Source organism: Rhincodon typus, unplaced genomic scaffold, assembly GCF_021869965.1.
Source record: "Rhincodon typus isolate 14 unplaced genomic scaffold, sRhiTyp1.1 hic_rhity00001348, whole genome shotgun sequence".
Classification (NCBI taxonomy): Eukaryota; Metazoa; Chordata; class Chondrichthyes; order Orectolobiformes; family Rhincodontidae; genus Rhincodon; species Rhincodon typus.
This window is the reverse complement of record NW_025966986.1, coordinates 6,796-18,003: the sequence shown is the minus strand read 5'-3', so window position 1 is coordinate 18,003 and position 11,208 is coordinate 6,796. Positions and strand designations below refer to the sequence as shown.

At 45.0% G+C, this 11,208-nt stretch overlaps 1 protein-coding gene across 2 annotated transcripts in view; it reads right to left on the bottom strand.

Moving 5' to 3' along the window:
• Positions 1-343: 343 nt before the first annotated feature.
• The window catches only part of LOC109919563 (histone H3.3A), a 13,943-nt gene continuing 3,078 nt past the window's right edge, over positions 344-11,208 (bottom strand). For both annotated transcript variants that reach the window (XM_020519587.2, XM_020519588.2), the window contains exons 2-4: positions 9,080-9,235; positions 5,206-5,359; positions 344-1,461 (exon numbers count right to left, since the gene is read on the bottom strand). In XM_020519587.2, coding sequence (XP_020375176.1) covers positions 1,333-1,461; positions 5,206-5,359; positions 9,080-9,207 — 411 coding nt within the window. In that variant the 5' untranslated portion in view covers positions 9,208-9,235 and the 3' untranslated portion in view covers positions 344-1,332. The remainder of the gene's footprint in view (positions 1,462-5,205; positions 5,360-9,079; positions 9,236-11,208) is intronic.

Here is an 11,208-nt window from a genome sequence, read left to right as displayed (position 1 = left end):
GATCCAGTCTATACGTCAGCCCTGCCATCCCGGGAATCAGTCTGGTGAACCTTCGCTGGACTCCCTCAACAGCAAGAATATCCTTCCTCAGACCAGGAGTTGACAAAATAAGCAACTGTGACATGGGGAAGAACTTTTTCTTTAAATAAACACCACATGATCTGGATTTGGAGTACACTATGTCAGAGTGTCCTTAAGGATCCCAAGCCATGTCTTAAATTCTGGTCTTTATCGGTAGATTTATTGATAAAGGATTTGGTATTGCTGTACTTGAGGTCCAATATCTGATGCCAAGGCAGTCTGGGAGTGCTTTTTAAAATAAAATTAATCCCACACCCAACACTTATGTTTCAAATACTTTAATAGGAAAATGTTATCAGAAACAGCACAAGAGGGCACACAAATATTTAAAAATAGTTACTAAATACAACAAAAAATGTCTCTTATAAAAAGTAAAGCAAACAATGGGATCTACTTTATGAAAAATATTACATTTTATATTTCAGATCTGATAAGAAACTTTTAAGTTTGTACTATATAAAAAAGGACTCCAAAAAGCCAGCATTGTTCAGAAATCAAAAACTGTTTTAAAATATTTTCAAAGCTGCGCCGTCATAAAACAAAAACAAAAATGAAATACATAAATCTGCCTGCTCTTTGATTTCTCTCCTTTCTCTCATTGAAGATTCACACAGGAGTAGGCAAGAATTCCCAGCGTGCTCATTTCAATGTCATTCCACCACCTGATGACCCACTTGTCCTCCAAATTAAAATTAGTTAAATCTCAGGGCCCCCAACTGAGCAACAGACCCCACACGCTCCTCCCTCCCTGACCCACCACTGTAACCCACAGTCCCTTCTTGTCTCTGCCATATCCCATTGTAACCCACAGTCCCTCCCTCTCTGCCACATCCCACTCTTTACCCTTGCCCCACTGTAACCACAGACCCTTCCTGTCTCTGCCATATCCCGCTCTCCTCTCTTGCCCCTATCTCCTCTCCGTCCGCCCACATCATGCACAATTCCAAAACTCACTCTCTCCTTAACCCTGCTCCCATTATATCTGTCCACCATCTAGCCTGCTCTCTGTCCTGCCTCCACCCCAGTATCACCCAACCTACCTCCTGAGGAAATAAAGTAATAAAACAACCACTGACTACTACCAGAGGAAGAATAGACTGATTTTCATTTATTCTTTTTTGTTTGTTTGGGGTTGGGGGGGAGAAGGGGGCAAGACTGAGGTTAGGAAGTTGAAAGCTGGGATTAAGGAAGGATGGATATTTGCCCCTTCCCCCTGCTCCGCCCCACCCCTTCCCCAAGGTGACGGGAGGTTTAAGCCCGCTCCCCGCGAATGCGGCGAGCTAGCTGGATGTCTTTTGGCATTATCGTCACACGCTTAGCATGGATAGCGCAAAGGTTGGTGTCTTCGAACAGTCCCACCAGGTAGGCTTCACTTGCTTCCTGTTGACATAGGGGATGGGGAGAAACAGAAAGTTAACTAGCATTGATGCACAAAAACAATGGTTCCTTAGTCAATCCAATTTCCCACTCTCTCAGTCAGAAAGTGACTGCTTGTGGATTTCATCCTAGTCCCTCCCTTCCTCCTACTGCTTCTCTCAGATGGAAACAGACTTCACTGAATCCCCATCAGCATCACTGCCCAGCTATTCTGCAGGTTTCTATATTCAGACTGCCCACCACTGACTCTCACTGTGCTGTTCCTCGCTGTTGGTCACTTCACCCACCTATTGAAGGCGTTCCCTTAAACAATGGAATCTCTCCCCAACTCTCTGGCCATCAACTCTTCCTGAAGTTGGACAGGTTAAGCTGTGCCTTCTACTCACCACTGACCACATGTGGTTGCAGTGTACAATCTTTATGGTGAAGTATTTCGATGTATGTTCAATTCTGGAAATGCACTTTGGGAAGGACATCAAGATGTTGGAAAGGGCATGGAGGAGGTTCACTAGAACAGTATCGGATTTGAGGCATTTCAGTTCTGAGGAGTGTGGAGAAGTTGAAGCTGGTATTACATTGTGGTAAAACAAACAAGGGCAGGACTTATACAATTATTAGTATGGCCCTGGGTAGTGTTGGAGAACAGAGAGACCTAGGGGTTAAGTTACATAATTCTTTGAAATTTGCGTCACAGGTAGACAGGGTGGTTAAGAAGGCATTTAGCACACTGGCCTTCATTGCTCAAATCTTTGAGTATAGGACTTGGGACATCGTGATGAGGATGTACAGGACGTTGGTGAGGTTAAGTCTGGAGTACTGTGTCCAGTTCTGGTCGCCCTGTTTTAGAAAGGATATTATTAAACTGTAAAGGGATTAGGAAAGATTTACCAAGATGTTGCCAGGAATGGATGGTTTGAGTTGTAAAAATATGCTAGATAGGCTGGGACTTTTTTCACTGGAGCGAAGGAGGTTGAGGGGTGACTTTATAGAAGTTTATAAAATCATGAGGGGCAAAGAAACGGTGATTAGCAGAAGTCTTTTCCCCAAGGTTGGGGAGTTCAAAACTAGGGAGCATATTTTTAAGGTGAGAGGGGACAGATTTAAAAAAGGGCAACACTTTTTTCCACAGAAAGTGCTTCATGTGTGGGATGACCTACCCAGAGAAAGTGGTGGATGCAAGTACACATGTAAAAGACATTTGGATAAGTACATGAATAGGAATGGTTTGGAGGGATACGGGTCAAACGCAGACAGATGGCACTAGCTTAGTTTGGGAACAAGGTCAGTGTGGACTAGTTGGACTGAAGGGTCTGTTTCCATGCTGTATGACTCTGTGGAAATTTGATAGAGACATTTGCAATCATGAAGACTTTTGATAGAGTAAATAATAAGGGACTGTTTCCAGCAGCAGGAGGGTCAAAAACCAGAGGTTAAAGATTTAAGATGACTAGCAAAAGGATCAGTACCAGAGTTTGGTTGTAGCCATTTGGCCCATCATCTGTGTGCTGGCCTTGCATCGCAGCAATTTACCTGTGGCCGTTGTCTTGCCTTCTTCCCATAACCCTGCACAGATAACAATTCAACTTCCTCTTGAATGCCTTGATACAACCTGTCTTCGCCACACTCTCAGACAACACATTCCAGACCCTAACTACCCATCGCATGAAGGAATTTATCTTCGTATCTCCATTATTTCTTTTAATAATTATCCCAAGTCTGTGTTCTCTGGCTCTTGATCTTTTTACAAGCAGGGACTGTTTCTATCTATCTACTCTCGTCCACACCCCTTGTAATTTTCAACATCTTCATTAAACACCATCTTAGGCTTCTCTTCAAGGAAAATAGTCACTTACTTATGTACTTTACATGCCTCATCCCTGGAAGCATTCTTGTCAACCTTTTCTACATCCTAATTCCTTCATGTTTTTCCTAAGAAGTGGCTCCCATATCTGGATACAGTGCTCCAAGTAACTGGAGCAGTTTTCTACATAAGTGTAATGTAACATCCTGTAGCTTGATCTGCGTCCCCCCGACAATTAAAACTTCAGATGCTGTATGCTCTGTTAATCCTAATCTCAAACCGTCCTGCAATCTTCAATGATTACGCACATAAACACCCTCTAGATTTGTACCTCTTATCTTCTATCTTTTCTCTGCATTCATCCTACTAAAATTAATAATTTCACAATTCTCTGCATTAAACTAGCCCCTAGTCTGGCCATTCTCTGTCCCTTTGAAGTTCTCTGTGCCACTCCTTGCAATTTACAAGGCATCCAAGTTTCACGTCAGAGGCCACAGAGGAGACATTGTATGACAGCAAGTTATAACCTGCCTAAAAGGAAGGTGGGAATATATTCAGTGCTAACATGTCAAAACAAAGAGTTTCAGAAATTCTTGAGGGGGTAAGCACTATAGGGCTGTTGAGACAGAGCATGGGGGTGGATTGGTGAGATAGCTTTATCAAAGAGCCAGCACAAGTACAATGGGCAGAATAGTCCCCTTCTGTGCTCTAAAATGCCATGGCATGAAACTCTACTAATCCCTTACTTCAGCCTCGAAAGTAGGAAAACCTCAAACTGACCCCAAATCTGCACCATCTGGGTAGTTTTTCCAACACACTTTCACAGCCCACACTCTTCCCTGTATTGTAGCTTGACAGGGACTGGTATGATAGATTAGTTAATGCTGCAGCAATACATCAATGCCCTCTGCATAGTATCCCTACCGTATGGAAGCAGGCCATTCGGCCTATCAAGTCCACATTGCCACTCCAAACAGCATCCCACACACATCCACCTTCCTACCCTATTCCTGTAACACCACATTTCCCATGACTAATCCATCAAGCCTGCAAATCCCTGGGCACTACGGATTATTTAGCCTGACCAATCCATCTAAACTGCATACCTTTGGACTGTGACACAGGCAGAATGTGCAAACTCCACACAGTCACGCAAGGCTGGAATCGAACCAAGGTCCCTGGTGCTGAGGGGCAGCAACGCTAATCACTGGCCCACTGTGCCACCCGAAACTTGGTTTTCCAGTCATCATTTGTTCCGTGATTTATATTCAAACGATGAAAGAGGGTGGAGTGATTCTAAAACATGAAGTCAGGATCATGTATTCAGGTTTGTGTGCCTATGAATAGAGTTAATACCTACAGGGGAAATAGTCCTTTCTACTGCAAACCATTAGCTAAACACATTTGCTCTCTCACTTGTCTGCTACCACCCATTGAACAGTCATTGCCTCTATGAGAGCCAATTGGCATAGAACCAAGACTCATACAGCAGCAATAGCCAGCGTTGTCATAAGAAATAGGCAATACAGGCCATTCAGCCCACTGAGTTGAGGAGGATTACTTCTCTCAAAGGGTTGTGGATCTGTGGAATTCATGACCCCAGAGTCTGGTGGATGCTGAGACATTGAGTAAATTTAAGGAGGGGATACACAGATTTTTAATTAATAAAAGGTTGAAGGGTTATGGAGAGCAGGCAGAAAAGTGGAGCTGAGGCTGAGATGAGATCAGCTGTGATTGTATTGCATGGCATAGCAGGTTTGAGGAGCTGAATGGCCTTTCTCCTGTTCCTAGATCTTATGTGCTATCCACTGAGCCACACTCTCAATACATTTCAGATGCCTAGCTGGTATCCAATACCAACGTCACAGCTGACATGAGAATCACCCAGCCAAGTAATCACCCTGCGACATATTGGGGGGAGTGGGGAGGGGTCAAAGATACATCACCTGCAGGGCACCAATGGCAGCACTTTGGAAGCGCAGATCCGTCTTGAAGTCCTGAGCAATTTCGCGGACAAGACGCTGGAAGGGTAACTTGCGGATCAGAAGCTCAGTGGATTTTTGGTAGCGTCTGATTTCTCGCAGGGCCACAGTCCCTGGGCTGGAAGAGAAGGTTAAATGATCAAGCTCCAGCTGCAGAAGTCACATTGTGTTTCAGAATAGCTTGTATGCATTTTAAAAGATTCAACTCAGCAAAAACACACAACTTTTGATTTTCCTTTGAAAACATTTGAGAAAGGTTTAATAAAGATGGGTTGGAGACACCTTAGAGTTATAGAGGACTACAGCACAGAAAAAGGCCCTTTGGCCCATCTTGTTTGCACTGGTCAAAAACCACTACCCAACTATTCTAATCCCACATTCCAGCGTATGGCCAATAGTCTTGTATGCCTTAGCACTGCAAGTAAACATCTAAATACTTAGAGTCATAGAGTTGTACAGCACAGAAAATATAATCCCAAACTAAACTAGTCACACCTGCCTGCTCCTGGCCCATATCCCTCCAAACCTTTCCTATTCATGTATCTATCCAAGTGTCTTTTAAACATTGTAATTGTACCCACATCCACCACCTCCTCAGGAAGTTCATTCCACACGCGAACCACACTCTGCGTAAAAAAATTGCCTCTCATGTCTTTTTTAAAATCCCTGTCCTTTTAACTTAAAAATGTGTCCCCTAGTCTTGAAATACCACATCCTGGGGAAAAGACAACTACCATGAACTCTTATCTATACCTCTCATTATTTTATAAACTTCTATCAGGTCACCTCTCAACCTCCTACGCTCCAGTGAAAAAAGTCCCAGTCCATCCAGCCTTTAGAGTCGATTCACAGAGTAATACAGCATGGAAACAGGCCCTTCAGCCCCAACTGGTCCACGCTGACCCTGGTGCTCACTCAGCTAGTTCCAACTGCCTGCATTTGGTCCATATCCCTGTACACTCTTCCCATCCATGTATCTATCCAAATACTTTTTAAATGTTCCTATTGTACCTGCGTCAACCACTTTCAATGGCAGCTCATTCCATACACGCACCACTCTCTGCATGAAGAAGTTGCCCCTCAGGTCCTTCTTAAATCTTTCCCCTGTCACCTTAAACCTACGCCCTCTGGTTTTCAATTCCCCATCCCTGGGGAAAAGACTATATGCATTCAACTTATCTTTGCCCCTCATGATTTTATACACCTCACTAAGATCACCCCTCATTCTCCTACATTCCAAGGAATAAAGTCCTATCCTGACCAACCTCTTCTTATAACACAGGCCTACTAGTCCTGGCAACATCCTCATAAATCTTCTTTGCACCAGGCACACCACTAGTCACAGGCCTCCAGTCTGAGAAACAACCTTGAACCATCAATCCTCTGCTTCCTACCACTGAATCCAGTTAGCTAGCTAGCTTTCCCTGGATCCCATGCAACCTAACCTTCATGACTAGCCTGCCATGCGAGACCTTGTCAAAGGCCTTACTAAATTCTGTATAGACCACATCCACTGCCCTACCTTCATCTATCCTCTTGGCTACCTCTTTGAAAAACTCTAAAAGACTTGTCAGACATACTTCCCGTGCACACATTCATGCTGACTATCCCTAATCAGACCTTAACTATCCAAATGTTGGCTGATCCTGTCCCTGAGAAACCTCTCCAATAACTTGCCTACCACTGACATCAGGCTCAATGACCTGTAATTCCCTGGCTTGCCTTTGCTACCTTTCTTAAACAACAGAACAACATTAGGCACCTTCCTGTCTTCCAGAACTTCAGCACTGGCTAAAGATGAAGCAAAAATCTCTGCAAGGGCTTCTGCAACTTCTTCCCTAGCCTCCCAAAACATCCGAGGATGGACTTGATCAGGCCCAGGGGATTTATTCATCTTAATGGGCTTTAAGGCTGCAAACACCTCCTCTCTGGTAATGTGTATGCAGTCCAAAACATCCCCACTTGTTTCCCTTATTTCCTTAGCATCCATGATTCTCTCCTCGGTAAATATTGAGAAATATTCATTAAAAATCTCCCCCATCTCCTGTGGCTCCACACATAGTTGGCCATGCTGATCTTTAAGGGGACCTATTCTCTCCCTACCCACCCTCTTACTCTTAATGTAGCGATAGAACCTCTCAGGATTATCTTTAATCTTATCTGCCAGATCCATCTCATACCCTCTGTTTGCTCTTCTGATTTCCCTCAAGTGTGCTCCTACACTTTTTATAGTCATCTAGGGATTCACTTCAGCCCGACAGCTTAAACCCAATGTATGCCTTCTCCTTTTTCCTGACCACAGCCTCAATATCCCTCAACCTGTCAGCTTTTCCCTTCACCCTAATAGGGTCTCTTGATATCACACTTTTAAAAGCCTCCCATTTGCCAGTCGTTCCTTTTCCTTCAAACAGACTCACCCAATCGACCTCTGCTAGATCCTACCTTATGGCCCCAAAACTGACCCTGCTCCAGTTTAGCACCTTAACCCGGGGACCTATCCTATCCTTTTCCATAACTATGTTAAAACTAAGAGAGTTACTGTCACTGGACTTTCTTTAAAAGTCAAACCTTCCATACCCGGCAACATCCTGGTAAATCTCTTCTGAACCCTCTCCAGCTTGATATCCTTCCCATAACTCGGCGACCAGAACTGGACACGGTATTCCAGAGAGGCCTCACCAATGTCCTGTACAACCTCAATACGACTTCCCAACTCCGATACTCAAAGGACTGAGCAATGAAAGCAAGCGCGTCAAACGCCTTTTAACCACCCTGTCGATATATGATGCAAACTTAAACGAATTACGTACCTGCACCCCGAGGTCCCTCTGTTCTACAACATTACCCAAAGCCCTACAATTAATTGTATAAGCCCTCCCCTTGTTTGTTGTACCAAAATGCAATAACTCTCATTTCTTAAATATTATGAGGGTTCCTGCCTCTACCACCCTTACAGGCAGTGAGTCCCAGATTCACAACACCTTCTAGGAGAGAAAAACCTTTCCTCACCACGTCTAGACCTCCTGCCCCTTACCGTGAACGTACACCCCTGATCACTGAACCCACCAAAGGGACAAGTATTTTTCTGTCTACCCTATCTATAATTTTATACATCTTCACACATGGGAAAACAGGTCCATATGGACAAGTGCCCAACTTCCACTATTCAAGCTTCATTCATTCAAGGGCTGTCTTTAAGACAGGGAACTGTGATATGGATATACATTGTAGGGATTGTGAGAATAGATTCAGCTCAATTTTTCCAGAAGGAATCAGATAAATACAGGAAGAACATGCAGGGCAATTGGGAATAAAGAGGGGGAGTGTAATTATTCGGATAGCTTTCACTGTGTTGGCACATATCTCAGAAAGGGGATGGAGAAAGCCAATGGATAAAATACAATTACTATATTTACTTCATCGCCAACCCAAAAAGCTGGACCTTGTCTCAAATGTGGACACCCACCTTGAATCAAAATTCATTCCCAGGGACTGAATCAAGGTGGAAAATTCCCAAATGGTCTCTCCATCCCCATGAGCTCCAAGGTTTAGAGATAGTCAAGAAGGCACTGAGAGGCCACAGGTAGACATCAGTGACCCAAGGTCAGACAAGAGGTTAACTGGCCATTCCTGACCAGCATTCACTGAGTCTTGCTGACCGCTTTCTCTTGTGACCGTGGGGTTTGGGATTGACTCTGATGTCATGACATTCACCCCTGCCACAGGTGATTGCCTCTCAAATACTGTACTCCGACCATACACTGGCGGGCATAGAATGGAGGTCAGCACAAGCCTGGGTCTAAACGTCAAGCCCCAAATCAAAAGGTCAGCTACTGACCGGTAACGATGAGGCTTCTTCACACCACCAGTGGATGGGGCACTTTTACGGGCAGCTTTAGTTGCCAGCTGCTTCCTTGGTGCCTTGCCACCAGTGGATTTACGGGCAGTTTGCTTAGTACGAGCCATCTTCCTTCCTCTTGAGTCGTCCTAGGGTCTGAAATACAGAAACAGGGTGCAAGATCATGTCAGGATGTCCCTGAAATCAACTTTGTCTCTCAAGGGCAACCCCCATCCAAGGATGCCTTAAATGAAGTGGGAGCTTAATGCTCAAGAAATCATCAATCTCTTTTTAGATCTAGATACTTTTCCAACTAATTCTTGAGATGTTGGTGTGAGTCACCAATCCCACCAACGCCCTCCCTCAAACACACACACAAACACAAACACAAACACACACACAGTCAATGGCCTGTAGAAACCCTGATCAACAGCATCTGTCCTCTAACTCAGGTCACCAAGTTCCACAGAAATGAGGACACAAACCCATAACATAGCAGTTCCCTGGATAAATTCACTCAATAAAAGGGGGAAAACATCAAATGACATCTTGCTTCCTGTCGCTCAACATGACTGGCACCTCGAAAAAGAAAATTATCACAGCAAATGTTGGATCTTATTTCAAGGAAAGTTTCACATGGACAGCAAGATCTCACTAAGAAAATTAAAAGCTATTAAGTTCCATCTCTGAGTTCAGATGGCATTGCTGACCCTTGGCCTCCCAATTTAATGACTGATCATCAGAATCCCATCGAACATTACTGATAGTTTCTTCTAAAATAAAAAGCAGCATCCGTCATGATCACCAAAACAGAGACTAGCTTTCAATTCCTGATCCATTGACTTAATTAAAATTCCATACACTGCCACAGTGGGGTCTGAACCCATATCAGCAGAACATTTGTCCAGGCCTTTGCATGATAGATAGTCGAGTGATATTGCCACTGCACCATCATGCCTTTCCAACTTCTTAGTTTCTGTTCCTTAATGTATCACCTCTCAGTCTCTGCATTCGATTTCATTTGGCACCTTCATCCATCCAGCCTCCTAGGCTGGGGTCACCTCTGCATTCCAATGCTGCGGTAGCAGAAGGTACAGAGAAGCAGAAACAAAATGTTGATGGAGGGGGGGAAAGTAAGGACTCCTTTCTACATGGCTCAATGTGTAAACAGATCAATTGGTGCTACTCAAAACATACCAGGAAAGGTCCCTGACATGTCAAGAGCACAGCGATAGAATTGGCCAGATCTGGATCCCTCTTGACCACTGCTGCCCAGCGCCACCTGCTGGCAGCAGGGAATTCGGGCGGTGACCAACTAAAAATAGAAACTGATCCAAGTGTAGGGTTAAAATCGAATCAGAGATAGTAGGAACTGCAGATGCTGGAGAATCCGAGACAACAAGGTGCAGGGCTGGATGAACACAGCAGGCCAAGCAGCATCATAGGAGCAGAGAGGCTGACGTTTCGGGCCTAGACCCTTCATCAGAAAAGGGGGAGGGGAAGGGGGTTTTGAAATAAATAGGGAGAGAGTGGGAGGCGGATAGAAGAGGGATAGAGGAGAGGATAGGTGGAGAGGAAACAAACAGGTCGAAGAGGCGGGGATGGGGCCAGGAAAGGTGAGTGTAGGTAGGGAGTTAGGAAGGGGATAGGTCAGTCCAGGGAGGACGGACAGGTCAAGGGGGCGGGATGAGGTTGGTCGGTAGGAGATGGAGGTGCGGCTTGAGGTGGGAGGAGGGGATAGGTGGGAGGAAGAACAGGTTAGGGAGGCAGGGACGAGCTGGACTGGTTTTGGGATGCGGTAGGGGGAGGGGAGATTTTGAAACTTGTGAAATCCACATTGATACCATTGGGCTGCAGGGTTCCCAAGCGGAATATGAGTTGCTGTTCCTGCAACCTTCGGGTGGCATCGTTGTGGCACTGCAGGAGGCCCAGGATGGACATGTCGTCTGAGGAATGGGAGGGGGAGTTGAAATGGTTCGCGACTGGGAGGTGCAGTTGTTTATTGCGAACCGAGCGTAGGTGTTCTGCAAAGCGGTCCCCGAGCCTCCGCTTGGTTTCCCCGATGTAGAGGAAGCCACACCGGGTACAGCGGATGCAGTATACCACATTGGCAGATGTGCAGGTGAACA